The sequence below is a fragment of the Pyrgilauda ruficollis genome, unplaced genomic scaffold (assembly GCF_017590135.1).
Source record: "Pyrgilauda ruficollis isolate IOZ18807 unplaced genomic scaffold, ASM1759013v1 scaffold30, whole genome shotgun sequence".
In the NCBI taxonomy this organism is placed as follows: Eukaryota; Metazoa; Chordata; class Aves; order Passeriformes; family Passeridae; genus Pyrgilauda; species Pyrgilauda ruficollis.
In genome coordinates this window covers 7,488,440-7,515,918 of record NW_024524378.1, presented here as the reverse complement: position 1 = coordinate 7,515,918, position 27,479 = coordinate 7,488,440, and the positions used below count along the sequence as shown (strand labels likewise).

The following is a 27,479-nucleotide window of genomic DNA, read 5'->3' as shown; positions in this document are numbered from 1 at the left end:
CCTTGCTCTGCTGGAAGGGGTGAGATCTCACGCATTGTAGTCATAAAATCATGATTTGTCTTGGAAAGCACTCAATTAACTGTTTGCTTGCAGAGCTGTCTTACACTTCCAGCTCACCGCAGTCCTTACCCAAAGGTCAGCCAGTGCTGGCATGCCACTGTGCCAGCCTGAACACGCCTATTTAATGCCCATCATGTGTTACTCCAAAAAAGACACCTAATTCCCAGCCAGGTCACCCGACCCCCACTGGGCGCCTTGCCTCCTGGCAGTTACATTCTCAAAATCCCTCAACAGAAGGCCCAGAACTGCTGTGTAAACCTCAATATAAGCCACCTGTGTCACATCTAAGCCCCATCACAGAGGGTGCAGCATTGCCTGCGGGGTCTTTAGGACCTGGAGGTGTGTTCAGGACCTGTCAATGCCTGTCCCACAAACCCAAGCAGCAGGAGCCACCCCCTGGAGGATGAGTTGGCTGTGTTTGTTGCTGTGCCTGGGATGAGTGATTTCAGGAGAATGTTTGAGGGGGTTCTCCCACGTGTCATGCAGGATGTGAAAGCCTGGGGTGCTGCAGCACCTGCAGCGAAGCACCCAGGAGCATGTGAGCAAGTGATACCTGGCACCTAGTAAAGCAGTGCACTGGAGGCAGGATGAGATCCATGCCCTGCTGTTTCCTGGGGTGGATTTGTCTAGCATCTCAGCAGCTGAATCTGTTCCCATCTGCATATGTAATTTCATGAGCAGAGAAGTACAGACAAGCCCTTGATTTCCCTCATTTGTCCTGCTGAGTACCTGACCCACGGAGTCACGGCTTGTCTCTGGGATCCAGTCATTTTATACAGCAGTAAGAAGCAGGTGATCATCAGAATAAATTCTTTAAAACTTGCTAGAGGTTCATGCTCCAAATCAAGGAAAATATTTAAACCTAGCAAGAAAGGACAAGAAACCTTTCTCTAAGAAGCAGAAAAAAGACAAAACTTAAACTTACTCTGGACTGCTGGCTGTGAATCTGAGAAACACCAGGGACACCTTCACCAGGAACACCGCCTTCAGGGACAGCACTTAAATCACACTATTTTCTGACTGGATTTTACTCATAAATAGAGGACAGGCCACTCAGGGAAGGTAAGGAAACAGGGTAATGCCTCAGCATGCTCACCTCCAGCAACCCAGCCAGGCATGCAGGACTTTTTGGGACAGTGGGACTGGGAGCATGGCAAGGCTGTGCCTGGGAAGCTTAAGTGTCTCCTTTTGATGTTATGGACTTGGGACAGCACCAGCAGGACCTCAGGTCCTGGGGGATTCGTGGGTGAGGACCAAGCTGACAAGAGGGAAATAGGTGAAGGACTGGTTTGCTGGGTTCCTGCTCCCTGCAAGAAGCAGCAGGAGTGCATGTATCCTTTCATTCATCAGCTGGAAGTCAGCAATGGCACACGGGGGCTGGCAAGGGAATGGGACACCTAAAGGAGGAGGTACAAGTTGTCTAGGGAGAGTCAAAAAACCTGCCTGCACACTCCTAGGGAGTAGCAGTACCTGCCTGAGGTTGGTGCTGGCCCTTGTCAGCCAGCACAGTGACTGCTGGACAGCCCCTTGCTGCCTGCTCGTGCCACCCCTGCCAGGGCTCGTGTCTCTGCCTTGTCCTCAAGCGCTGTCACGGTATTTTGCTTGGCACTGGTACTGTACTCGTACATCATTGCACTGATTGTGCCTGTGGCCTCCCTACTCTTAGGAGCTGAAGAACTTGATACCAATTGAAAGGATTTTTCCTTTTAGCTCATTTAGTTGAAGCTCTGTGTTTCATCTTGCTGCAGGCATTTAAGCCCCAGCGGTGTCAGCCCGGGCTGGGTTTGTTCAGCTGCACCTGTGGCTGCTGAGCTGCTGAATAAGGTCATCCACATACCCAGGCTCCTAAAAGGCCAAGTGCTCTACTGCAGCAAAATGCCTCAGAACCTGTGCTCCTTGTTTCTTAACACTCTTCAGTGGATACTCAGAACTTTTTCTTGATACAGGTTTTTAATGGATTTCCATTCATGTGATCAAATTGACAGCTACATCTTCTGTGTAATCCAATGAAATCTGTGTGCAATAATTTACTGTGAGTGTAATGGACAAGTAGAGTCAATGTTGCCCTCTTCTATCCCATCAAAAAGATGAAGAAAAACCCCACCCTGTAAATAATGTGGAAACTGTAACCAAAACTTTTCCAGTCCCTTATGGCCACTCCTTCATGTTATCAGAATGGTTTGGATTGGAAGGGACCTTAAAGTTCATCTTCCAACACCCATAGCTCCAACACCCCTGCCGTGGGCTGGGACAACTTCCACTAGATCAGGTTGCTCAGAGCCCCATCCAGCCTGGCCTTGAGCACTTCCAGGGATGGAGCATCCATGCCTTTTCTGTTTCTGTGTTTCATCACTTTCACAGGGAAAAATTTCCTCCTAATAGCTAATATAAACCTAACCACTTTCAGTTTTAAAACATTGCTCCTTGTCCTGTCACTGCAGACCTTGATAAAAAGTCCCTCTCAGTCTTTCCTGCAAGCTCCCTGTAGGTACTGAAAGGCTCTTCCTAGAATCTTCTTTTCCCCAGGATGAACAACCTCTCAGCCTGCCTTCACTGGAGAGGTGCTTCAACTCTCTGATCATCTCTGTGACCCAAAAAACTTCCCAACTTTTTGCAACAAGAAAATATCCCTCTAAACACCCTTTTCTGGACACATAAGGTGTGGCTCTTTGGTAGTTTTGCTACAAGACCAGTGACACCATTTGGTGCTGTGGGTGTCTGCCAGGGTGTGAGCTTTCTGCATCGGTGCCATTTCTTACAAGCAGCATAACTCAAAAATTTAAATTTTAAAGCCCATGTAATTTCCAAATGAGGCACAGTATTAATAAAGTGACTCAGCAGACCCTCAGCCTCGGGTGAAAAAAAAAAAAAAAAAGTTTTAAAGCAGAGGTAATAAATCCTTATCCTTGATTTTGAAAAACAAGAGTTTTGGGGAGAAGTGTCCCTATATATAGACACTTACTTTTGAAAGCAGCTGGCCAAACCCTAAGTGTGAGACCAGAAGAGCTGTAGGAAATTCCTTATTCCATGTCTGAATATGAGCCCAATTTTTTTTTGTTTTTTTTTTGTGGAAAGTCATACCCTCCTTCCTGTGCCCAAATGTGTGCTGGTGCTGTATCACCTCTCAGCCACAGAGACCTCAAGATAACATTTAAACTGGGGGGCAGTGGTGGGGGCTAAGGGGGAAAGTCCTGAGCACAAGAACAGCATGCAGAAACCTCTCTGTCAGCTGGGAAAGGGGACAGTAGGTGGCAGTTCCAGAGTTTTCCTCTGGATTCAGCAGTACTGTTATTCTTAGCTAGAGGGAAATTATAAGATTGGCAGGGATGGTAAGGATTAGCTTAAACATGACATCATTCTATACTCTAAGAAAAACCTAGTGAGAATATATGCTAATGTTTTACATAACATTTTAGCTATAACTAATGGGTTTCCAGATATAGTGCCCATCCGTCTGGTTATTTAATCTGCAAAGGAAATACTCTGCTCTGCTTGTGAATAGTTCCCAAGTTTTGTTTTGCATCATGAGACCTGATGCACTCTAACTCTGATCTTCACATCATCTTAACTCTTTTCTGGGAGCCAAATAAACCTGCCTTGTAAAGCACTGAGCCCAGCAATGCGAGGTTTGCATTGTGGCAGCGCCTTCCTTGCTGCTGCACAGGCTGGCTCCAGCCTTTCCACTCAGCTGCTGCATCTCACTGAGAGCAGCCAGGCCTGGTGACAGCAGCTGCCATTCACTTGTGCTGGAGGTTATTTCCAGGACCATTCAGCTTCACGGTGAAAGCTCCCTAAAGAAAGTTAGGGAAACTCCACTTGCTCTGCACAGGATGTGCCTCTGTGTTGAAGACCCAGCAGCCTCGTGCTTTGTGCCTCAGCTGACACATGATCTTGACAAACACATGACTAATAAGGGCTGACATAGCTGAGGCTTCCCACTATTGTGCTTATTCTAGGGCCAAAATGGAGCTTTTAACTATTTAAATTGTCGTGAACATGTGTCACTTTTGCCTGTCTCACCCCCAGCCTGAGGGCCGTTCACATGGACCCCAGGGACCCCCAGGAAGGGCCAGGCTGCACTCGAACTCCCCTTCCCAAAGGCCAAGGGGGGAGGCCTGCTGTGCACAAACATCTGCTGTTGCTGAGGGTATCAGAAGTCCTACGAGAAGTGCCTCGTTAAAGTATAAACCTAAACTTTGTCCTCTGCAGCGCAGGTCAAAGTACCCAATAACTATCTGAGGTATGTGCCACAAGTGCCATTAAACACCTCGTACACCCAGCCACTTAATTTCCAAATGTCCCCTGCCTTTTCATGTTGCCTTTTTTATTGTGCTTTAAACTTTCTCATATTTGTAGAGTGACAGCACGAAAGCCAAGGTACCTCACCTGACCAAGTTTTAGTCATAAGATTGCAGTCCTAAATGGTAGCAGAGATCAAAAGAACAAAACACCATGACATCTTACTGAAGTGTATATAAGAACAGACTGTATTAAACTCTTTTATGAAAAAAACCCACCTCACTGCCCACTAATTATCATCTCTATAAATGGGTAAATGTGGAAGCTTTTTGTGATTAAGTGCCCTAAATGAACTTTTTAAATGAGGTATACAGCTGAAAGTTTATTTTTATTTTTCAATGTTTCCTCTACAAAAATATATCCAAACAATATTTTTAATTAATAAAGTGATAAAAATGTTTCAAATGTATTGATTTATAACACTATTGACACAAACCATTGAGTATGTTTATTAAGAAGAAAGATAACAAATAGTAATTGTTGCTGGAATGTATTTGAAACAAAAAAGCTCCCTCCCCATTCTTTAGGCCTCAGCAATCTTCCTCATTGTGAGTTTTTCATGGAGTTGTATCCAGAAGGCAGATCTCCCTACTCTCCAGCTGACGGATTCATTTGAGACTGGTGCCAGCAGCAGACGTGGCCCTCAGAGAGACCAGAACTGCCCCAGTGTCACAGAGGCAGGAGGGAAATCGTGTAGGCAGTGAAAGGGCAAAGACTCATTTTTATTACATCCTTTATGATAATTATTAAAAGCCTCAATGAAATCTATATCCTACAGTAAATCTGGGTAATGAGCAACAGTAGTGCTTGAGAGAATTCTCTTTCTCCCTCACTGCTCATGCTGCAGCTTAAGCTCAGCCCCACAGAGCTTCTCCTCAATCCCCCCAGAGAGAACTGGAAAAGGAGAAAACTCAGGGGTTGGGATCAAGACAGGTAATAGGTTAAAGCAAAAGCTGTGCACACAAGCGAAGCATAACAAGGAATTCATTCACCACTTCCCACAGGCAGGTTGGTGGTCAGCCCTCCCTGGGAAAGCTGGGATGATGGTGACTTGGGAAGACAAACACCACCACTCTGAACATCTCCCCCTCTTTCTCCTTTCCCCAGCTCCACACGCTGAGCATGACACCCTGTGGTATGTGATAGCCCTTGGGTCAGGGAGTCAGCTATCCTGGCTGTGCACCCCTGGACTCCTCACGGTGTGAGGCAGAAGAAGCCTTGCCTCTGTGCAAGCCCTGCTCAGCAGAAATTAAACATCCCTGTGTTATCAACAGCTTCCAGCACAAATCCAAACCACAGCCCCACTCCAGCTACTCTGAAGAAAACTAACTCAATCCCAGCCAAAACCAGCACACCTGAGAACTGGCTGCTGGAGACAGAGTCACACCTGGCACAAGCTCCACAGTTTGGCATAAGCAAATTCCAAAGTGCAGCAGACATTGCTGTGCCGTGCTGCAGTTATGGCAAGAAGCTTACCGTGCTCAGCTCTGTCGGCAGTGACCACTTCTGGCTTGGGACAAACAATAATTTGGAAATAACACAGTGTGAGCAGTGCAGACTTCCAAAGGACAAAGATAACAGGGTATAACCTCTAATTGCTAAAAACAGTCTCATCATTACCATCTTGTTATCCAGTAATGAAAAAGCTGTTCAGATACTTTAGGTGTTATCTAGAGCTAAGAGCCATTTTCTGTTTGATTTCACCATGTGGTCCACTGATACTACTGATAGGAAAATCTGCAAGTTTTAACTACAAATAATATGTGGCTGCAGAATGGTTTCAGTTGACTGTCATCAAGGTCTCTGCAAAAAAAAAGCACAGACTCACTACATCACTGCACTGACGCCCACAAGTTTGCGGGGTATGAATTTGTGCTTTCCACTGAAGGATCCCAGTGCTTTTCAAATAAATCTTTAAGCTCTACAGCCTCCCCAGTTCTTTCTACATTGATTTTAACACAAAGATAATAAAGCTGCTTTGTTATGGAACCACACACAAGAAAAGTAATTTTAAAAAAAGAAACAAAAATTACTGTTTGAATACAGCTTTAATACAAAAAGTTTATTTTCTCTATTAGTCAAGTTAACTGGTGATAAAAATAGTTAAGAGTTGTTTTTTTCCTTTTTGGCCTTAAAATTCTGATCTAGTTGCAGCTGTGTTTCAGGGTACAGGTCCCTTGGCAGACAGGGATGTAGATGGCAGTTCCTCACATCCAGGGCTCCCATCCTTCCCAAACTCTGCCAAGAATATTGGGGTCTGTTGCTTGATCGATGAGGCATCTCACTTGGGTCTCCTCTGAAAGTCCATCCTCTGGCTCTTTGGCTCTGATATCATGATTGGAGTTACCACGAGCCACAGCTGCAAAATCATTATAAGCAGGCGACCTCTCATGGCCCAGGCGCAGCTCATCGCTGAAATTGAGAACACAAAAATAAGCTCTTACTAAAAGAAACAAGCAAAAAATCTGAGATGGATTTTTAAACACAAAACAGCACTTGAAAAATAAAGCTGGAATTGAGATCAAGATGTGGAGGCTGCTCAAGAGCTGTAGAAGGCTTGGCCAGTAAAGACTGGTAATTTCAGGGGTCCTTTACTAGCAGGTATTTACCATAATATGCCAATCTTGTCAAAGGTCTCCAGCTGAAAGAAGGATGCAGCAGTTCACATCCAAGCTGTTGATCTCTTTACCTGCTCTCCTGATTTGTGCCTATAACAAGTATTTTGCTGCCTCTTCCAGTTCAGCCTTGACCGCAAAAGGGACTCCTCCCAAGTCCTGCACTTTTCAATATTTGTATGGTTTTAAAACAGGCTTGCTTTCTTTGCTTTTCTGTCTTTCCCCTGATTAATCCAAATGACTTTTTAAGAGAGGATGGAAGGGATTAATTGTACTTTTAACTGAACTTAAAAGACATTCTGGCTTGAGCCAGACTTGACTAGACTGACATAAATAACCTGAGAATGCCACCAGATTTGAATTTGATGTTTCTCATAAGCAGCTTTCTCCTATGCCTCCCCTACAGCTAGTACAGGTTCCATTTCAAGCAATCCCCCATCAGAAGCATATATTATTTTAAATAATATCCCTACCCTGAAAGCGGTGGAGACAAACATAAAGAACAGCGGGACTGAGGAGTATGAGATTGAGCAGCCTGACAGGGAGGGGAGGCATGTGTTGCCAGGAGCAGTAAAACTGCTCAGAAGGCCTGAGCTGGAGCAAGAAAACTCACAGAGATATCTGGTGTTTTGGCTGGCAGGGTGATTCAGAGAGCTTGTACGTGGACCAAAATGATTCTGACAGAAGGTTTGCTGAAATTTTGCCCTGTCTCTTCTGTTTTCCTAGCTGCCATTCTATCCAAAGGGAGCAAAATCTGACACAGGAGCCTTCCAAAGCTCTTAGTGGAGCAGTTTAAAGCAAAGGGAGAGCATCTTACCAAGTGATTATTGCTGGATTGGCACCTGTAAGCTTTCTTCTGACATAGTTAACCTTTTGCAAAGGGTACCAGTTTACTTCAGATGTGTTTATTTCCTTAATCCACGTTCCTCCTTTTTTCAGCTGTCTTTGTTCAAAGTTCTAAGGAGAAAATGTATTTGTCCTGTTTATCATAAATCACACACTTGAAACAGGCTTTTAAGCTGCAGATCATAGCAAGTCAAGCCAGTATCTTAACTGCAGATGCAGTGGAGGACAAAGCAGTGAGATAATATCTAACTTGCCTATGACTATAATTTAGAGCTGAAGTGCAACTAGTTTCAGATTTTTTTCTCTGTAACTATTAGTTTGATATATACAGTGCTGTTACATAAATTTAAGAGGTTGAATGCAGAAAGTTGAAAGTATTTATGCTGGTGCCATAAGTGGCATAACGTGATCAAGAGTTACCCATGTCTTTAGGACTATCATGAAAGATAAAGAACAGTACACTGATAACACAGACACATGCTACTGTTTTTTGTGCATCAATACAGAATTCTGTCATTTTAAATACTTTTAAGTTCGGTTTCTCTGAGAACAAAAAAAGATAAAACAAAGAAAGATAAAAGGAGTACTGAGAGTGAGCCTCAAGGAATACTTCCTTTTTCATCAGTTTTATTCTTATTACAGTTTAAGAATTTTCACAAGAAGAAAAGTGAAAGAGGACACCCACCTTCCAGTCCAAAGAAGGCTCTTTTACAAACACATCCATGGTGCTGATGAGGAGGTCTGGATCTGAACGGTAAGCCCTCAGGGCGTGCACCATCACGCTGTAAATGAGTCCCCACTCTTTCACTGGCATCATCAGATTAACGAACTGGCGAGTCAGGCGAAAGGGCATCAACTCCGGCACACTCAAAAACTAGCCAAGGGGAAGGACAGTCAAAAGAAAACAAGAAGTAAGAAGCCTTGGAACTGAAGGATTAGATGGGAATATTTTTTAATTTTTAAGTTCTGAAACGCTCTTTGTCACTTCACTGAAAATAATGTGCAAAAGTAGAACTGAACCAAGTCGTGACATCAAAGCTCTAGTCATGAATGTTCAGTTCAATGTTCAATGACTGAATCCAAAGCTGAACCATGTGAAACACCACCATACTGACTCTGTGGAGTTCTGTAGCTCACTGCTTGTCTGAGAATATCTGGACTCAGATATTTTATTCAATTGACTAGAAATAACTTGTCAAGATGATTTTGCACCAGAACAATGGCAATTGAAGAGCATCAAATTTAGTACTGAGATCATGTGTAATCACACATAACAAATGCAAAAGCTGTAACAAATCAGTTGAAAACAAATACCTGTGTGGCTGCACCAAAAGCGTATCCGAAGTCTATTCCCACCATGCCACCTGTCTCCTTGTTAATCATGAAGTTGGACAGATGCCGGTCTCCAATCCCAAGTATCCAGTGGCTGATGCACATCAGTGCGTGGGAGCTGGCAAAGTGGGAGCGCAGGGCCAGGAAGGCCTCGGGAGATGTGCTCATTTTCACAAAGGCTCGCCTTAACAAAACAGAACCCGCTCGTTGAATGCGGACAAACACCAACATTTGCTGCACAGCGCGCAGCCATCAGCAGCACTTACCGCAGCAGGTCTTCTGGAACGCTGCTCTCCCTGCTTTTGAAGGATGTGACTGCTTCTGTACGGCTGGCATTCCTGCAAAGTAGGGGAGAAATAAAGGTGGCTGCTGAGGCAAGAGCCTGCTGGATGCTGAAAGTCAAGATACGCTCATGACCGCAGCAGCGTGCGGTGCTTACTCCACTAAACAGTACAGCAAGCCACAAAGGGCTCATCCCCCAAATCTTGTCTGGTATTAGAAGTGCCTCCTTCTCCCTTTCTCCCAGCAGTTATTTCCAAGACTGACATTTCTAAATACAAAAGAGTATGTGGTTTTGTGTATTCTCCTCCAAATTAAGTTGATGGGTTAAGTTTTAATAAAGCAAGACGATCATGTTCTTTCTGGCTGGGCAGTCTCTTGCAGGCAGAGGAATGAAGGCCCCAGTTACATCTCTCAGCAGCAGGCTGAGGCTATACTGACACCCGACAGTAGTGCAGCAGAGGGGAAGCAACAAACTGAAGATCTGGTGCTGAGGGACTCATGCCATGCAGATTTGGGGAAGGAGGCTTTGTCCTAGCCCATATCCAGTTCTGAATGCTTGTGAGAGCTGACGTGCCGGGTGCTTTCCTTCCAGTCTACTTCCCTCTGAAAGGAGCAGTTGAGAAATAGAGGACAGCCCTTTGGTGCAGCAGACTGGAGATGAGTGGGGGTAATTGGGAATTACTTCAAAAGCACATTCTGGATCTGAATACAAATATTAATTCAGTTAAACAAGTCAAAGTTTTCCTTTAAAAAGCAAGACACTTGGTTAAGCAGGTTATAAGCTTATAAGAAATGCTCTGAACACTTCACTTTACAGAGCTAGATCTAGGTAGGGGTGGAAATTCCTCTGAGAGGATGCTCAAGTTGGGACCTAAACCATCAAATATTCTTAAATTCTCAGTGAATCATGGTGATTTTCTCTGTCCAACTCCAGCAGATGCTTGGGCTCTGAGGCAGCCTACCTAACTGCATAATCAGGAACAAGACGCCTAGAAAATAAAGTTGAAGAGCAGCATCTGCTTCTAGACACTTTCTAAAGGAAGTGAGCAAGCTTCTGGAAGCGTTCCTGTACTCTGGTAGGATTTTTGGCAAGAGGAATTTTGCAAAGCATCTCCAGGAAGACAAAGCAGTAAAATGAGCAAAAATCAGCTCTAGCCATCATGTCATAATGCAGATCATACTTTTTTTTTCCTGGAATTTCTACATCTCTGCACACTCTATATTTCCCAGGCAGTTTTCTTTTGAAACCTACCTGTACATAGCATGGTATCGAGAGATGCCCTGTGCTTTCCCACCCATCCTGGACAGCCACTCAGAATAGGTAGCACGAGGTCCTCTTGGGCTAGGGACAAAAAAAGAAAAGCACCGATGATTTCCCTGTATGATCTCACCACTCTCTATTTGGTTATCCACAGGCTGCGTGCTGCTCTGACCCATGAGATTTTTATGCAAAGGAAAAGTCAGGAAGCTACAGCCTACATTAATTTTAGCCTTGCTATGGAAATGAAGTTTATGCAGAGTAGAGGCTCATCCATTCATCTCCTTTGCCCCAGTTATGAAAACACTTCAGTCATATCTTACAGAAGATTAGACATCTCAAAGGTGCTAATTTGTCAATAGGCACTGAAAGTACCCCCAGAAGAATGATCCAAAATAATTTCTCCAGGAAGGGAAAGTTATTTTTTACAGTCTTGTAGCCTTTGAAAAGCATTATGTAGTACACCACGGTACATGCTGCCTTTTATACCGCCAAATGGGCAGGGAATGCAGGAAGGCAGGTTGGTATCTCCTCAGAGTGCACAAGAGAGGAGGAATGGGTGCTTGAACTTGGGGTATTGATCCACAAGAAACCAGTATTCATTAGTTGCACTGCTTAGGAATCTGATATTTTTCTCCCATCTTAACTAAATACATCAGACCTTAAACGTCTATTTCTCAACTTAGCAGAGCAGCCACCTCCTCTCTTCCTTCCAAAGCATGTTTTGAGATTGAGAATGCCATTTCCATTTAAGAAGCATTTATCAGTTATAGACTGTAACCCATCACTTTGGGATAAAGGATTTCAAAAATTCAGAAAGTTATTCCCCCCCATCCCAACCAAAATTTTCCTTTGTGAGTGCTGTCACTTAAACATAGCTCAGTCTAAAATGTCTTATTTGTCTTGATTGAATGACATACAGGAAAATATTAAAGTCTGTATAAACAATAAAGCAAAGGGTTTTCTTAAAAATAAATTATGACCTGCTTTTAGAAATACACTGATCTCCTACACTGAGCATATTATAAATTTCCTCCCCTCACAAGATGGTTCCATCTGAGTCTTCTTTCACTTTCCCACTCAGTGAATTGAGATCAACATAACACCACTGCTGTTCACAACAGTGAATCAGACAGCAGTAATGCAGGAACTCTAGCAGCTACTAAACTGCTCACAAATCAAATAACCTTAGAAATAAAGACTCTTTGGAGTCCAGCCTCCACGCTGGAGTTTCCTCCAACCTGCCTCATAAATGTTAACTAGTAAAAATAAATGGTGACAACACTCAGACAAACCCAAACAGAGATTATGTAACTGAGAATCACATTTGTAAATTAAACCACATTTGTAAATTCCAGGACAGAACTAGGCTGAAATGCCAGAATTAAATTAAATTAAATTTTACAAATTCTCAACCTGCAATTACAATCACGAGAAAGCAATATAGTTTATTCAAACCCAGCATTTGTATCAAGTCAGAGAAAGTGCTCTGTTACAGTTGAGTTCTGTGCATTTGCTGCCAAGTTCCATCCCCCATCACTGACTCACTGCTGAACTCAGGTTCTCAATAGCTCTGCCTCTACTCCCTTCCCCTGCCCCTCATTGACCTAAGTCCATTTCCTGCCTGATCAAATCAAGAGATCAAAATCCTCTGCTTGTAAAATCAATCTGCTGATAAGGAAATGGTGATGATAATGACGTCACATACGATTATAATTATAAGTCTCTTGTTTAAACAAGCTGGGTGGAGGATATTCCAGCTACAATGGCACTCATTAAACAAACAGTTGCCAATTACTAATTTGGGTCAGGAAGTACAAACTGCCTCCTTGCTTATAAATGCTTTTCTTTTATTCTTTAATTACAAAAAAAAAAAGAAAAAAAGGAAAAAAAAAAAAAGGAAAAAGGAAAAAGAAAATCCGGCCACAAGACTGTCAGTTATCCAAAAACCCATTAGTAGTGGTTTCTATTAGAGCAGACAGTTAAACCAAGCATCACCTGTAATAGCTGATATCTTCCTCTTCAGACATGCTATTTTTAAGGAATTCTTTTAAGGTACAAGTATTTTCCAGCCACTTGATGAGTCCCAGTCTGAAATAAAGTAAGTCAGAGACAACAAGTAGCTCAGAGCTGAACTTTAGAGGAACATCACAAATGGGAAGCAATACATTCTATTGCCTGTTAAAAGAAGGTTAAAAGCTACCAATTTAAATGTACTCTGAAAAAATAGTTTCCAGACAAAGCAATTTCAATGTTGTTTAAAAGGAAAAGGAAAAAAAAAATTAAGCCAAGGCACAAAATACTCTCAATCTGAATGTGGTACACAAAATTCTCACTTTCCAACATCCTAAAACTAATAGATGTTAACATAAGGATTTCTGTCCCTTCAAGATAAATGCCTACCTTGTTGTCATGGGGATGACCTGGTAAGTTTTTAGCTGCATATTTCTTTGGCTACATGTAGCATCTTGGGAAAGGATAATGTTCATTACATCAAAGAGCTGCTCAATGCGTTGGTCTTGTCGCAGGTCTTCACCACCTTTGACAAGAAAAGGATACTCCTGCTCATCGCTGCCTCGGATCGTTATACGTTTTGGCTTCCTCAAGGATTCCATCACACTTATCTTGGGAAAAGACAGGAAGAAGAAAAATATTTGTGACAGAAGACTTGGTTTTACAGAATAATTGCTGGAATTAAGCATGTCTGTCATTCCTAGATGACATAATCAAGTTACTCAATTATAACAGAAAAACAAATGCCCACTTGCAGCATTTCCTCTGTATGCGGCAAGACATGTAAACAAGCAATGACCCTGCTACTACCAAATTCTTCAAATGCTACATGGACACAGATTTACACCCCACAGGATTTTGACTCAATCTTAAAAACATACCCGTTCATCAAATCCAGAGATTTTTGCGTGGTACTCTGGCAGTGGTTTGCCTTTTCCATCGTACTGACCTGAAGTGGTTGTGGAAAAAAAATATTAGTACATAGCCTGATGTTATTTTAAAGTGTGTTTAACACCAGAACACACATCCAAATGTTTTGTCAAACTGGTAGAATGACAACTATGAATAAAATACTTTTAAACGCGTAAAAAAGATCCAACATACACACAGTATGATTTTATCTGTGAATTACTGATATTCTTTCCTTGTTTAGCTGTTAGAATCGAGCTCTTGATGGTTTCAGAAGACACAACCTTTTTCAAACTAAATTTAAACATGTATTAGATTTATATATCAGATTTCCTGGAGTCAGGCCTTTAGAAAAACACTAAATTCTTAGGTAAGAGATACAAGCTTAAGATACAATTTTAAAAATCAGGACTACAGCTTAAGAACTGATTTAAGAGATAATGAGTGAACAGAATTATTTCAAGTAAGGCCAGATAAGGCTTAAGGCCAGAAAGAAGGGTCATGTAGCCAATATAAGAAACAAAGCTCAAGAGCAACTTTCTTTTAAGGGAAATTCACCATCGACACTGAACAGGAACTTACCAGGAACCTCCAGTTCACTCCTCAAGAACTCAGCTTTGAATTCACTCATCCATGGTGAACATTCTTTGAGGTTTCCAGGTTCTTTATGGGTTTTGATCATTTTTGGGTGGAGAGAATTTACAATCGCATCGAAGTCACTAGTCCTCATATCCAACAGCTCTGAACCACCTCTGCCAAAATGATGATCCAGGTCCTTCCCAAAAGCCTAACAATCATTTATAGAAAAGAATCCTGTTTACATAGTGCTAGAAACTACTCAAGAGCACCAAAAGGATACCTCCCTATCTATACATGTGGCTTGCTGAGATATTAGGAAGAAATTCATAATATAAACCAGAACAGGTTGCCCAGAGAAGTTGTGGATGCCTCATCCCTGGGAGTGTTCAAGCCAGGTTGGAAGGGACCGTGAGCAACCTGGTCTAGTGGGAGGTGCCCCTGGCCATGGCAGGGGGTGTTGGAACCAGATGATCTTTAAGGTCCCTTCCAAGCCAAATCATTCTGTGACTCTATGAAATGTTTTGCACATTTTATTTACTAGCAGATTTATTATTTGTGGATTTATTACTGCCTAGCAGTAATTTTGGACACAGAATGCATAAACCCATATTTTGAAGTATTTAAAATATCCTGATGTAGGAAAAGAGCAAAGTCTTGGACATGGATCCATTTAATGAACAAAGTAAGTATTATCTACAAATAGTTAACTGAATTGACTTTCTGTATTCATAATTCAAGGTTCTAGAAAAACCAAATGTTCCTTTTCTTGGACTGGGTATTAATGGCTTGGAAAGATGTTGTTTTATTGCCTGATCATTTTTCTACCAAGCTATGAAGACACAGCTATTTCACTGAAGTAAATGAAAATACAAAAAACATTATCCTTTTGAGGAGACTGCTACAGTCAAAAAGATCTTTATCACTAAATCTATTTCCAGATTATGAGGCTGAAGTACTCCACGTAGTAAAGCAATTTTATGTGTCAGTCAAAAGATACAACTTCTTTTTTTCCCCAGCAAGGACACTAGAAATGATACAGTTATTTTCACAGCACACTTCATTTCTTCATAATAATGCATCATGAAAGCAAAGACTTCAAAGCCTGTGCACCATCACCTTGACTCTCCTGCAATTACTCTCTGCTCTCCCTCTTCTCTTTAAGAGAGAAAGAACCCTGATATCCCTCTCCAGCACCTTCCTTGCTCTAACACTTCACATTTCATTTAAAGAGCCATGGATTTTTTTTTTTTGTGTGTGTGTGGGCACACAAATAATCCAAACACAAATATCTTTGTGCTTATGCCTGCTATGTCCCTTGCTGTGCATGTACCCCGTATAGCTGCTCCCCGCTCCCTACCCCCACCCCTGTCACCGGCACATCCTGCACATTCTTATCCCCCACTTAAGTCTGAAGTCATTATCATCAAAGACCCATCTTATCTCACAGCAACACATTCACAGGGCTAGTGTGCCCCTAAACTCCCAATTACCCTTTCTGCTTCATTATCACCTCACCTCCTCCTGACTCCACCTTACTCTCATCCTCCACCTTTCCCACTCATGGGGAAGGAATCTCCCTGCAGACAGCCAGGTTGGTTTATCTAATGCTAATGTGACACACGGATGGCCACAATGGGAGACAGCTGGATGCACCCGCCCTGGCCACGGGGCTATGCACACACAGTACATACAGTCAGGACCTCCTTCTACAGGAGTATCACTCTCCTGCCCGCAGCAATTTGCAGCTCAGGGATTTCTGGAGCCAGGAGTGTGCATTTGTATGTAAAAGCTCTCGAAGCACTGCCCCCTCTCCGTGTTATTGCCTGCTTGCTATTTGAACCCATGAAAGCACCCAATACCCTGCAGCAGGAGTTCAGCACCTAAGTGTGCACTGAATGAGGAAACACTTCTCACTGGTCTGAACCTGCCACTTCCACAGAGTATTTACTTCCTGTTCAGTGCTCCTGATAGAATTGCTAGGGTTGGAAAAGACCTGTAAGTTCACCAAGTCCAACCATGGGACTGATGTTAAGAGCTTTACTGTATCTGGCACCATTGCATCTTTTCCAGCTGGAGGAATGCTAAAGTTGCTTGTGCAGTGGTTACTCTGCACCTCTGATTTTTCTTGCCACTCTGAACCTCAGCCAATTTTACTGTATCTGTGCCGAGAATACTGCAGATGAGGAATATAATGTTCAAGAAGCCAGAGTCAGAGAAGGCTGCTATGCCAATGTACAAATCCATGTTTAGTTCTCTATTCTTAACAATGATGAACATTTGCTTTCCTTTCTTGACTGCCCTTGAGTTTTCACAGCTGATGTTTTCAAAGAACCATCACAAATCAAGATTTTGTTCTTGAACTGCAATAGTCAGCTAAAATATGCAGAATTTCTATATGATACTAGGGCAATTACATTTTCTTGCCACATGTGTCACTTAATTTTCTATGCTGATTTTCACCACTTCGGAATTCAGTCAGTTTTGTAAAGTATTTTCTTTAATTCTCCATAGTCATAATTCTTCTGTATAACTTCGTATCGTGATCTTTAAGGAGTAGTATAATACAGTAGTATAATACAGCAAAACTCCCTAAGGTGCTCATAAATCCTTGGCAGCAGGGAACAAAAAATAAAGCCAGATTCCCACGGATGATTAGAGGCTCAGGTCCTAAGAACCTGGCAGCACTCAGGACAGGAGAGGTAGAAGCTGTGTAAGACAGAACATTTATCCCTGCAGGGCAGTTAGAAGTGGAAAGTGAACTGTGTTAAGTCCATGGCTTCTAGCAAAGAAATCTCAGTCCTGTACTCCTGACTAGATCAAGTCTCATCAAGTCCTGCAGCACCTGTAAAAGCTGTGATCTGGTTCCCTCTTTTGACTTTCTATTGCCTTCTAGAAAAGCCATGATGCCAACACTACCCAGTAACCACATATACCTGAATAAACCTTTTTCTTGTCAATCCAAGGCCAGGAGTCTCCAAATTTCCCAGATTCCTGTACATTCCTTCATACATTTCCTTAAGCTTCTTTTTGTTCCTCTGAGGTTTTGACAACTCGTTTCTGACATCCTCAGCCCAATCCTGCAAAGAGAAGAAAACAGATGAGTACTGAGAAAAGATTTATTGACCCTTGCTCTTCAGTAGGCCACTCAGATTGCACTGGAATTACTGTATTTACTAATAGTCAACTAATGTGTGTCTTTTGACAAAAAAAAAAAAAAAAAAAAAAAAAAAAAAAAAAAAAAAAAAAGCACCAAAAGACTGTGGAAATATTTTTCCTTTTGTTCTGTGTCTTGATAAAATGTTTCTACTTTATTATGATAGTTATGTTTACTGCCATAGTGTTTGGTGCTAAGAAAGCCTCTCTGAGGCCAGGAGTGGCACAAAACACAGGACAAGAATTGTTTGGACAAACAAGCCAGAACATAGACAGGGATGCCCAGCAGGGAAAGGGCATAACAACACAAGTAGTTGAATACAAGTAGTCCAAAATTATAAAGCTGGCTACAAATGATAATTCTATAAGGGTTTCAGAACGATTAAGGGAGATTGACTGTGGGGCAGGGCACAGACCGTGAAGGGGAAAGCTGAAAAGGGCTGGAGCAGAACATTCAGCTGGTACAAGGGAGGGAGTCCACCACCAGTGAAAGCATAATACAGCACCCCGACATCATCATCATCATCATCGTCAGCTGGTGCTGAGTTGAACCACTTCCTGTGGCTGTGGTGAAAACTGAACTGTTTCAGGCTCCACCCAGCACTTGCTCTTCTGAACAGAGGGAGAGGAATGAAGGGGAAGTGGGGAAAAATACACTTTACCTTGAAAATCATTACAGGATTAGAGAGCTGCTCCAGGGAGCGAACAAAATCTTGAACTACTCCTCCTCTATCCAACTTATTCTTGATCCTTTAAAAGAAGAGAAAAATGCATCACAATGCAACAGGAACTACCATCACCACCTTGCCTGCAGATAAGCAATCATCTAGACTCTCTGCTGTATACAAGAATCTGTTAAAACAATTCAGGTGTAGGTACGTAAGACTCCCTCAGAATTCCCTCTTGGGCTGCATGACTGTTTATATATTGACTAAACATGCCAGTTTTTAAATTATACGTCCCACCATGAAAATAGCAACTTGGTGGGTGAGTGGAAAGCATGCTTGAAACAGACACAGGCATTGACCAGACCATGTGCCCTGTCATGACAGTTACTGAAGGGTGATACTGTCTGTGAAACACATGACTTGGTATTTTTATTTCAAGCAAAAATTTATTCAGCAAATGTATCAAATTTGAGAAAAAGGCAAAAAGACACCCAAAATTTTAAGAGTGGTTCTACAGCATTTTGTGATAGAAACTGATTTTTGCCTGGGGATTAACTAAAGTATTACTGCATGCCAAAATGGACAAGAGAAAGCTTGTGAGAGAAGCTGCATATTGCACACTGAATAAGCAGAGAACACCACAGCCAAGAGCTGTCATTCCCAAGATAACCTGCAGCCATTTCACGGCCCTCTCTGAAGTCTGGTATGGGTGCCTATTCTATTTAAACATAGCTGCTTCCTCCCGGTATTAGAAAGATGACAAATGTTCAATACCACAGAATCACAAAGAAAAAGGGGTTGCCTCTCTGTGGTCTTTTTGTTTTATCTTGGGAAAACTTTTATCTTTCAACAGCCTGGGGACTATATGTTCCCAACACTTCATAAAGTTTCATGCCACCAACCTGAGTATGTCTGACACTGACAGAGCTGATGTATTGCATTTCTCTATGCCTTTAAACAAAAACTCAAGACTACCCTCTAATATTTCTTGTGCTTGCTAAAGAAAAGGGTTTGCATAGGAAAAATAAATGAATCTGTCCACTCCTGAAAGAAAAACATACAGAAGAGCTACTCCAATTGCAAATTCACCTTTCTACAAACTCCTTGTTCTTGCAGCCAGCTGCAGTATCTTTGAAGCAGTAACTTTCACTGCTGATCATGAAAGGGTAGATGAGTGCCTGGGGGTAGGTATTTGCAATCTCTTCAACAGTGTGTTGTACAGCTACTGCTTCATCCTTGTCAAGTAGTGCCATCATCTGGCTAATCCAACCAATGAACTGCCAACAGGGAATCGAAGGAAGCTGCAAAAACACAGACACTGCTTTCATCTTTGGTCTTCCTCAAAAATACCAAACACAGCAAACAAATAAAACTGCTCCGTGGTGCAGCCTGACAGAGAAACGTGAAAAGGAAACAGAATGTTCACTAGGTGTGCAAAACATCCCCCAATGAAGCACAGATTTAATTACTACTATCACTACTACTACCACCACTACTGCTGCTTAATAGGTTTTCCATTATGAAGATTTGCAGCTTGTTGATCAATATGAGGCTTTACACTCAAATTTGTTTTTGTCTCAAGATGCAATACAACCGTTTTTGATCATCACATACAACCAACTCAAAAATCTAAAGGAATTCAATTCCAACACCATTGGGTTGAAGTCTTGATTTGAGTAAAAAATGCCAGGAAGGAGAACATTGAAACTCCTATTACAGTTTTGTCCTTTGTTCATCTTTAAGCATTTCTAATAGAATTTAAGATCAGATTGCCAGTATTTATTTCACAGAAAAACAGAGGATAGGATAAATAAATGCCTGGTGAACTCCCTTTCTGTTGAGATTTGTCAGCTGGTGTCAGGTTCTGTTTGAACTACTGGTGTTTCTCCATGGCCACACCTTGTGCACCTCAGCCATTTCTGCTATTTTCTCAGTTCCCTGGGATAATGAATCCGAGTTTCTGCCTCAGTTGAGTTCCTTCTCTCAAAGGGCCTGTTGCTCTGGGAGCAGCAGCACAATGACATGGGCTTGGAAAGACAGGCAGGCCAAGGCAGGAGCAAGCATGAGTCACAGAGAAAGTCTCAGCTTATCTGTCCCACCACAGCAGGGAAGGCTCGTGGTATCCTGCCATGGAATGGTAATGGACAGATAGGTTATGGAAGAAGGAAAGAAGGAAGGAAGTGGGAAATACAAAGAAGACAAAGCTGTAGTAATCTCTGAAGGGAAGGAGGACTGGAAAAGGTGGGTGACATGGAATTAGTCTGGAAAAGCTGCTGGCTTCCTGCATACAGGAAACTCAGTCTACAGGAATAAGACACATTCCTCACCCTAATGCTAACCACCTTTGTCAGCCCATTTAGATTGTTCTGAAGGAAAAAAAAAGGCAAAGCATAACACAGTTGTTCTCCAGCAACTCTCAAACAAACATTTGGAATCAGAATAATGATACAAAGCTAAATTTCTAAGAAAAAAATTCTGTCCACATTAATTAGACTCAGCAAAATACAGAAAAGACAAGGAACAATGATGGGATAAAATTTATCTGATTTCCCCGAAGCAAAACTTACCAGTCTAACCTCTTTATGTATCCCACCCCCACCTTTAAAATTTGATTTACAGCAACATTTACTGCCAGAAAAATTGAAGCAACTAACCTCGAGTGTCACTAGACCCAGTGTCTCTGCTGGATATCTTTCAATTATTTGGAGCAGTCTAGGAAATCTCAGCCTGGCTTCTCTGGAATTCAGTTTTAAAGCTTTTATCATTTTCTCCACCACAATAGCTGGGAACTGCTGCAGATCCACAGTGTTAATTTCTGCCAAGAGACATTAAACAAGAATTATCAGAAACACCATCACTTGTTCCATGTCTTTGATCATCTGAAACATTCATCTTTACAATTTGGTATTTTTTTATCAAGTGTATTTTGTATTTTTACTTTGTTCTCCTTCCCATCTGTTTGAACTGCACACATCTGCAACACATGTACTCGGGGACTGTAAGGATTAGCTTTATCAGGAAGCTGCATCACTGCTGGTATCTTGCCTGCTTTAAAGACAAGGCTGCAGTGGTCTGGGAAGGAACAAGGGAAGCATCTGCTGGATATGATATATTTATCACAAGTAAGAGCAAGACTACAAATGATGCACTAGTACCAAAGCTAGCAGGAACAGAGGAGGTGAAAAAACAGAGGAGGCATAAAAATAATGCTGAACTGGAGCTCAAACTGTTCCACTGAAATTCAAGTTGTGCTGCTCACGGAGACCTCCTTGGTACAGCAAAAACTCACAGACCACAGACAGATACACCTCACAAGCTTAGGAGAAATCCTGACTAACCAAGCAAGCCTTCCTCTTCCCTGCGCAGATACTGGTCACAGAAGCTGATCAACGTCATATATGCATCAACAACTCCCACCATGTCCACATGGTCCATGGCGTAGGACTGCACATCCTCCTCAGACTTCCTCACAGCACAGCTGAAACACTGAAAAGCCTTCTTGTTCAGACCTGCCAGCACCTGAAATTCAACCATAAGAGGAAAAAAACAACACATTAGTGCCAAAGTAGCATTGAACAATCCTTTCTGTAACTGGAGCTTTGTTGCAAGTCTTGAGTGGATAAAACTTTAACTGTTTTAAGATGTTCCAAGCAGCTGATATAAAGGAAAAAAAAATCGGGATGTTATTTCTAGCAGTGATTTCCAGAACTTTAGTTTCTACAATTTTCAATGGGATTACATACACTTAGATTAGTCCTTGGATATGTTAAGTGCAATTTTTGTCACTGCAGAAAAGTTAACATTACTGGAACTTTTGGAAACAGTAAACAGAAAATATAATAAAACTTTCAGGGTTTTTTCGTATTAAGACATATCTACAACATCCGCACTACAGTTACACTTGGAATTTGTGTTAAAAAGCATGCATCAAACTATTTTGAATCTGATGCCTTTTTCTCTATTATAAATATAGCAATATTTATAATACATTTCTAATGCATCTCATGCAATGGGTGACTTGACAGGATTCTTCACAGAATCACAGAAGCATAAAGGTTGAAAGAGACCTTCAAGATCATCTGTCCAACTGCCAACTCAGATGCTTCTTAAACACTTCCAGAGATGGTGACTCCACCAGTGCCCTGGACAACTTACTCCAATGCCTCACCACTCTAATTAAAAAATAAAATAAAAAATTCTAATATCCAATCTGAACCTAACTGGCACAACTTAAGGCCATTTTATCTCACCCTCTCACTTGGGACATGGCAGAAGAGACCAACTCTCACCTCACTACAATCTCCTTTCAGGTGGTTGAAGAGAGCAATGAGGTCTTCCCTGAGCCTCCTTTTCTCCAGCCTAAAAAGTCCCAGTTCCCTCAGCTGCTCCTCACAGGACTTGTGCTCCAGGCCCTTCCCCAGCTCTGCAGCCCTTCTCCAGACATGCTCCAGCCCCTCAGTGTTTTTCTTTCAGTGAGGGGCCCAGAACTGAGCACAAGCATTCAAGGTGCAGCCTCACCACTGCTAAGCACAGCAGGACAACCCCTTCCCTGGCCCTTCTGGCCACACTAAATGCTGTAACTGAAATTAAATAGTCAGGTAGGTAGGAGGAGACTACCAGGGTCAGAGTGCTGCTTCAACTAAGATAAAATAAGGGTAAGATTCTTAATCTTTCAGAAATTCCTGGTATGGCAATCTCACTCATCTGACAGAGAAGAACTTTCATCCTCATCCTTTAGATTGCCTAAAGAAGAACGCTCTTTAAGAATCAGCTAACAAATGAAGCTCAAGCTTTTGCTTAAGTTTCTACACACCTGAAAATTTAAAACCTTTTTTTGCAGGAATTTCTTCTTGATCTGCTTTATTTTTAACAATGATAAAACACTAATTAAGAATATTTTTTTCTTGTTTTATACTAATATGGTTCATATTCCCAAAAGTGATCCTGCAAGGAAGATGGGAGAGGGACTTTTTACAAGAGCATGTAGTGACAGGGCAAGGAGCAAATTGAATTGCTTCAAACTGAAAGAGAGTAGGTTTAGATTGGATATTAGGAGGAAGCTCTTTCCTGTGAGGCTGGTGAGCTGCTGGAACAGGTTGCCCAGAGAAGTTGTGAATATCCCATCCCTGGATGTGTTCCAGGCCAGGCTGGATGGAGCTCTGAGCAACCTGGTCTAGTGAAAGGTGTGCCTGCCAATAGCAAGGGGGTTGGAAGTAGATGATATTTAAGGTCCTTTTCAACCCAAACCATTCTATGATTCCATATGTAAGCATCTTCATGGTGGCTTTAGAAATTAGTAGATATAAGCCAGCAGTGGTACTTCAAATCCTTAATCCATTTGACAGACAAGAAGTCAATGCATGTGAGGCAACTGACAACAAATATAATTTTAGTTGCAGCACAGTATAGTACCATATTCTTTAAATGCACACCTACCCAAAATAGGCAAAGACAACCTGCGTGTGCTCTGCCTTAAAAAAAATTCCACTTTTTTATTCCATTAAAATTACCTACAAAAAGTAAGTGTATCAGTATTATAAATACCTCTGTATCAAAGAGAACAGTCTGGGGGCATGAAGCAGGTCACAAATGCCCAGCTGAAACCAAGGCATTCTTTGAGGATCCCAAGCCTGGTCTCACCACTGTGCATGCAGACGCTGTAACTATGTCTTCCCCCTCCACTCAAAATGCAGGTACAGAGAAACACAAGAACATTCTCCTATTTAGAAAGGTTAGAGTGATGCCAAACTCCAGGAGAGAAAAACCTGGAAGAAACAGCAACCACAGCCTTTTTTTTTTACTTTCCCCCACCCTTTCTTTCTCTATCTGGTGTTGCTGGACAAATACTGCTAGCAGCAGACAGGTTTCACATGCTCTGTATTGATCAATAGCAGTCACAACCTACTGAAGTAGTAATCTGTGCTAATAATGACTCTGAAATATCTTCCTCTCTCATTTACCTCTTTAGGGTTCTCAAGGCTTTCTCCTGATATTAGTGATATCTTTCCAGCCTTTTCTTTCTCAATTTGCTCAAGACAGCTTGGATCCTGACGAAGAGCATTGGCCATGATGTGATACGTAGTACCCAGAAGAAGATTCTGGTTTCGGAATGCCATTATGTTCTTGTTGAGATAGTCTGATTTGGTATCTTCTGTTGGGATTCAAAAACAAAAGTTGGTAACTGGACAACAAAGCAACTTTGTAAAATAAACAAGGTGAAGCAAAGGCTGTTACCAAGCAGGGAGATGGTTTTCAACACTGAGAGCACGCGTTCAGGACAGCTCAGGTTGCGGCTGCTGCTGTGGGTGAAGCGGCAATAGGCGTAATTCCATCTCACCAGCCAGTCCTCCCTCGATCTGGCTTCCTTGCGCAAGTCTTTCAGGAGCTTCTTGGCCACTGCAAAGCTGTTCTGTATTCAGATTAAGAGAATTTTCAGACCATGTGTCTGAAGAGGCACTAAAACCTGCCCACAACCAAATTAGGGATGAGAAGATTTAAGTAACACAAGTAAAGTTACAGTAAGGCAAAGAGATGCTCACTGCTTGCTGGGTCTCATATTCAGAACCACATTTGAGCTAATGGAGAAGTTTGAGTACCAAAAGAGAACAGGGGTTTAAACAACTGAGAAAATAATTCTAGCTGCAAGAAGCATTTAACTGCTCTACAGTACAAACATATAGGGGAACCCAACTTGATTTAAGATATCATTAAGAAAATCACTTATATTTGTGTTTTGATGAGAAGTTTCACAGAAGTAACATTAAAGGAAATCTTACTTTTCACTTACTCCTTCAAGAGTGTATAGTCAAAGTAATAATGTTATATTTGCTTATCAGATTGCTTAAAATAAACTCTTGTTAATGACTGCAGATTTCTGCAGCATCTCAGAAGATGGGAGACCTTGACTTAATTATTCATCTTGTCTCAAGCTTGAAACACCCAAGGCCCATCATCAAAAAGGCTGTTTCAGTCATTTCAACAGTCAGATTCAACCAGAAATTTCTAAGTCACCTAACTTTAGTTCTTTGTTAGTGTTAACTAACAGCAGAAATGAAAACTGTGGAAAAAAAAGAAATTCAGCATTGCTGACTGAAGTAAATTATACTAATTCAATCAGAATTTGTTTTCTTGTACAGAAGAAATTATTTGTAAATACAAAGCATAATGCTTGACTGCAAGCATCCCTTCCATTAAAGAGTGAAACATTACAGATACTTTATCTGCCCTTTACAGTGTCCAAAACCATCTGTGGATCAAAGGGGATTTCAGGCACATTTCCAGTAATGACAAATTATAATCAACTTTGTAATTAACATTTATCCTTTTGTTTCTTTCATTGTGGAACCGACTTTCTTGAGTTTTCAAAATGTCCTGGACTGCAGGGTCAAAAAGGGACAAGGTTTGCCCTGACAAAAGGGTACGAAATACCACCTAAAAGGCTTTTCCAGCTTTTTCTATGTATTTTCTCAGCAAATTGGAAGCTATCAGACAGTATATTCACCTGTTTCCTGGCACTTTCTATCATCTTCATTTTCATATTGAATTTGCAGCTTTTAATCATTGAGTGAATGCTTTCACTCTGTTGATCCACTTCCATTTGGTCACCAGCACTGTATTCTCCATCCACCTCCATACTGTCATTGGCCTGATCCGAAGGAAGTTTCTCCTGCAGTTTGTCAAGAAAGAAACACCTGCACAACAACAACAGGGGTATAGATCACTCTGGTATACATTCAAGGAAATTAATGTTCCAAAGTGTTGATCTGCCTAACAGCAAACAAAGCTAATAAAAAATGTCAAACTATAGCTATCACCTTTAGCAGGGCTAAACTCCGGTCTCAGAGTCTGGACACTCCTAACAGGGATCATGTTGACCCTGAGAGCATTCAGGATCTTGTATGGCAAGATTAGTGTTAGAAAATGTCCATTACAGAGTGGGATTTTTTTTTTTTTGTTAGTTAGTTCCTTTGTGCAAGCTACAGTCCCTAAATTCACCAAGCCACAACTTGCATTTCAGCTTCACAGACATGCAAACAAACAGGAGTCTCAATTATTTACTGTGGGTGCCAGGCTGAACTTTATGTCAACCTGCTACTCAAATGTTTATCACATCAACACATGCCAACATCGAAATTGGTGTTGCTGAACAGATCAGCAATCACACTCACCTTTTGAAAGGGAATTGCCATGCTGAATCCTGTTCCTCCACAACTAGTCCTATCTAATTTAATAGCACATCTCATTATGTAAACTGTTACTCAAAGCAGTGGACAGCACTACATTCTGAAGTGGCACTTGGCACATCCTGTGTTACTAATTTAAGGTGAGACCAAGGTTTTCTAAAAGCACACAAAGTGTTTAAAACCCTGACAACCCTTCAAGTCATAAATGTTTTGACACTTTTTTCAAAAGTACGCCATGCCAGGTATTCCGCCTAATACTGAACTGCAATAAGCTCTTCTGTAGCCATGCCTTCCTGACACCAAGAGATAACAAAATAAATCACAGAGCACAGTATGTATCAGCAGTGCTACTGAAGAAGTTATGACACAGGAAAGGAAGACTAATCTAGATTTTCACTGGAAGAATAAATTAGGACAAAGACAGATGCTATGGCAAGGACAGAAAACTGTCAAATTTCAAAAAGCATTCCAGTTTCTTCAGAGCCAATCCAAAGAAGTCTCCAGAGAGCCTTTGTTCTTTCTAGCAACAGCTGCACAACAGAAGTCTCCAATTAAGGAAATGGTCACTAACTTCCCCATAAACAGGTGAAGCACTGAGAGTGACAGGGCTGGACTTGTTTTGTATGCTCCCTCTTTTTGGAACTGCCCAAGTGTTTTTATTCATAACTGATTGGCCTTTTGGGTGGTGTTTCAGTGAGCTAAATGCAGCTAATCTGCTCAGTTATAAGTGGATATGTTTAAGGGCTGCTGAAATGGGCCAGCTTACACAGTGCATATAGTCACTAATGCAAGAAAATGACTAACATCTATGTTTCCCTATCAAAATACAATTTATTCCCTGGCCATTTCTCAACCTCCTTTTGCTCCTCTCCACAAGATAGTCACAAAAACTCCCCAGTTATATTGAGAAAGCTACTACCACAGTTAAAAAAAAAAAAAAAATCGTCCATTGGATCAAAACCCTCCCATAGAAAAACAAGCAGCTTTAGAAAAAGCACTCTCTGGAACTCAACAGGCAGACAGAACCTAAGCTAACCCAAGAATGCAATTTTACCGATTTGTAATGACATCATCCCAGATGTTAATAGGATCCATTTTAGCATCTGGATATCTGCTGGTCCAAGTTCTGAGAAGTCTCTTAAGGGAAGCCTCTGAAGCTAAGTTACCTAGAAATCAATTGAGAACATTTTAAATGCATCTGAAGCCAAACAGCATGAAAATGGGCTAAACAAAATATAGTCTAACATTCAAACCAGAATGCTGCAATTAAGCAACACACTTG

The 27,479-nt window shown here is 41.6% G+C and overlaps 1 protein-coding gene across 1 annotated transcript in view; it reads right to left on the bottom strand.

Annotated features, from left to right (window-relative positions):
- Nucleotides 1-6,406: 6,406 nt before the first annotated feature.
- Nucleotides 6,407-27,479, bottom strand: part of PRKDC (protein kinase, DNA-activated, catalytic subunit) — an 82,306-nt gene continuing 61,233 nt past the window's right edge. Inside the window, exons 68-86 of the mRNA XM_041473702.1 lie at nucleotides 27,252-27,363; nucleotides 25,516-25,705; nucleotides 24,249-24,423; nucleotides 23,975-24,165; nucleotides 21,353-21,533; nucleotides 20,669-20,829; nucleotides 19,104-19,315; nucleotides 18,009-18,096; nucleotides 17,127-17,270; nucleotides 14,197-14,401; nucleotides 13,587-13,654; nucleotides 13,096-13,316; nucleotides 12,691-12,783; nucleotides 10,687-10,776; nucleotides 9,419-9,490; nucleotides 9,135-9,336; nucleotides 8,506-8,694; nucleotides 7,792-7,931; nucleotides 6,407-6,771 (exon numbers count right to left, since the gene is read on the bottom strand). Coding sequence (XP_041329636.1) covers nucleotides 6,567-6,771; nucleotides 7,792-7,931; nucleotides 8,506-8,694; nucleotides 9,135-9,336; nucleotides 9,419-9,490; nucleotides 10,687-10,776; nucleotides 12,691-12,783; nucleotides 13,096-13,316; nucleotides 13,587-13,654; nucleotides 14,197-14,401; nucleotides 17,127-17,270; nucleotides 18,009-18,096; nucleotides 19,104-19,315; nucleotides 20,669-20,829; nucleotides 21,353-21,533; nucleotides 23,975-24,165; nucleotides 24,249-24,423; nucleotides 25,516-25,705; nucleotides 27,252-27,363 — 2,939 coding nt within the window. The 3' untranslated portion in view covers nucleotides 6,407-6,566. The remainder of the gene's footprint in view (nucleotides 6,772-7,791; nucleotides 7,932-8,505; nucleotides 8,695-9,134; nucleotides 9,337-9,418; nucleotides 9,491-10,686; nucleotides 10,777-12,690; nucleotides 12,784-13,095; nucleotides 13,317-13,586; nucleotides 13,655-14,196; nucleotides 14,402-17,126; nucleotides 17,271-18,008; nucleotides 18,097-19,103; nucleotides 19,316-20,668; nucleotides 20,830-21,352; nucleotides 21,534-23,974; nucleotides 24,166-24,248; nucleotides 24,424-25,515; nucleotides 25,706-27,251; nucleotides 27,364-27,479) is intronic.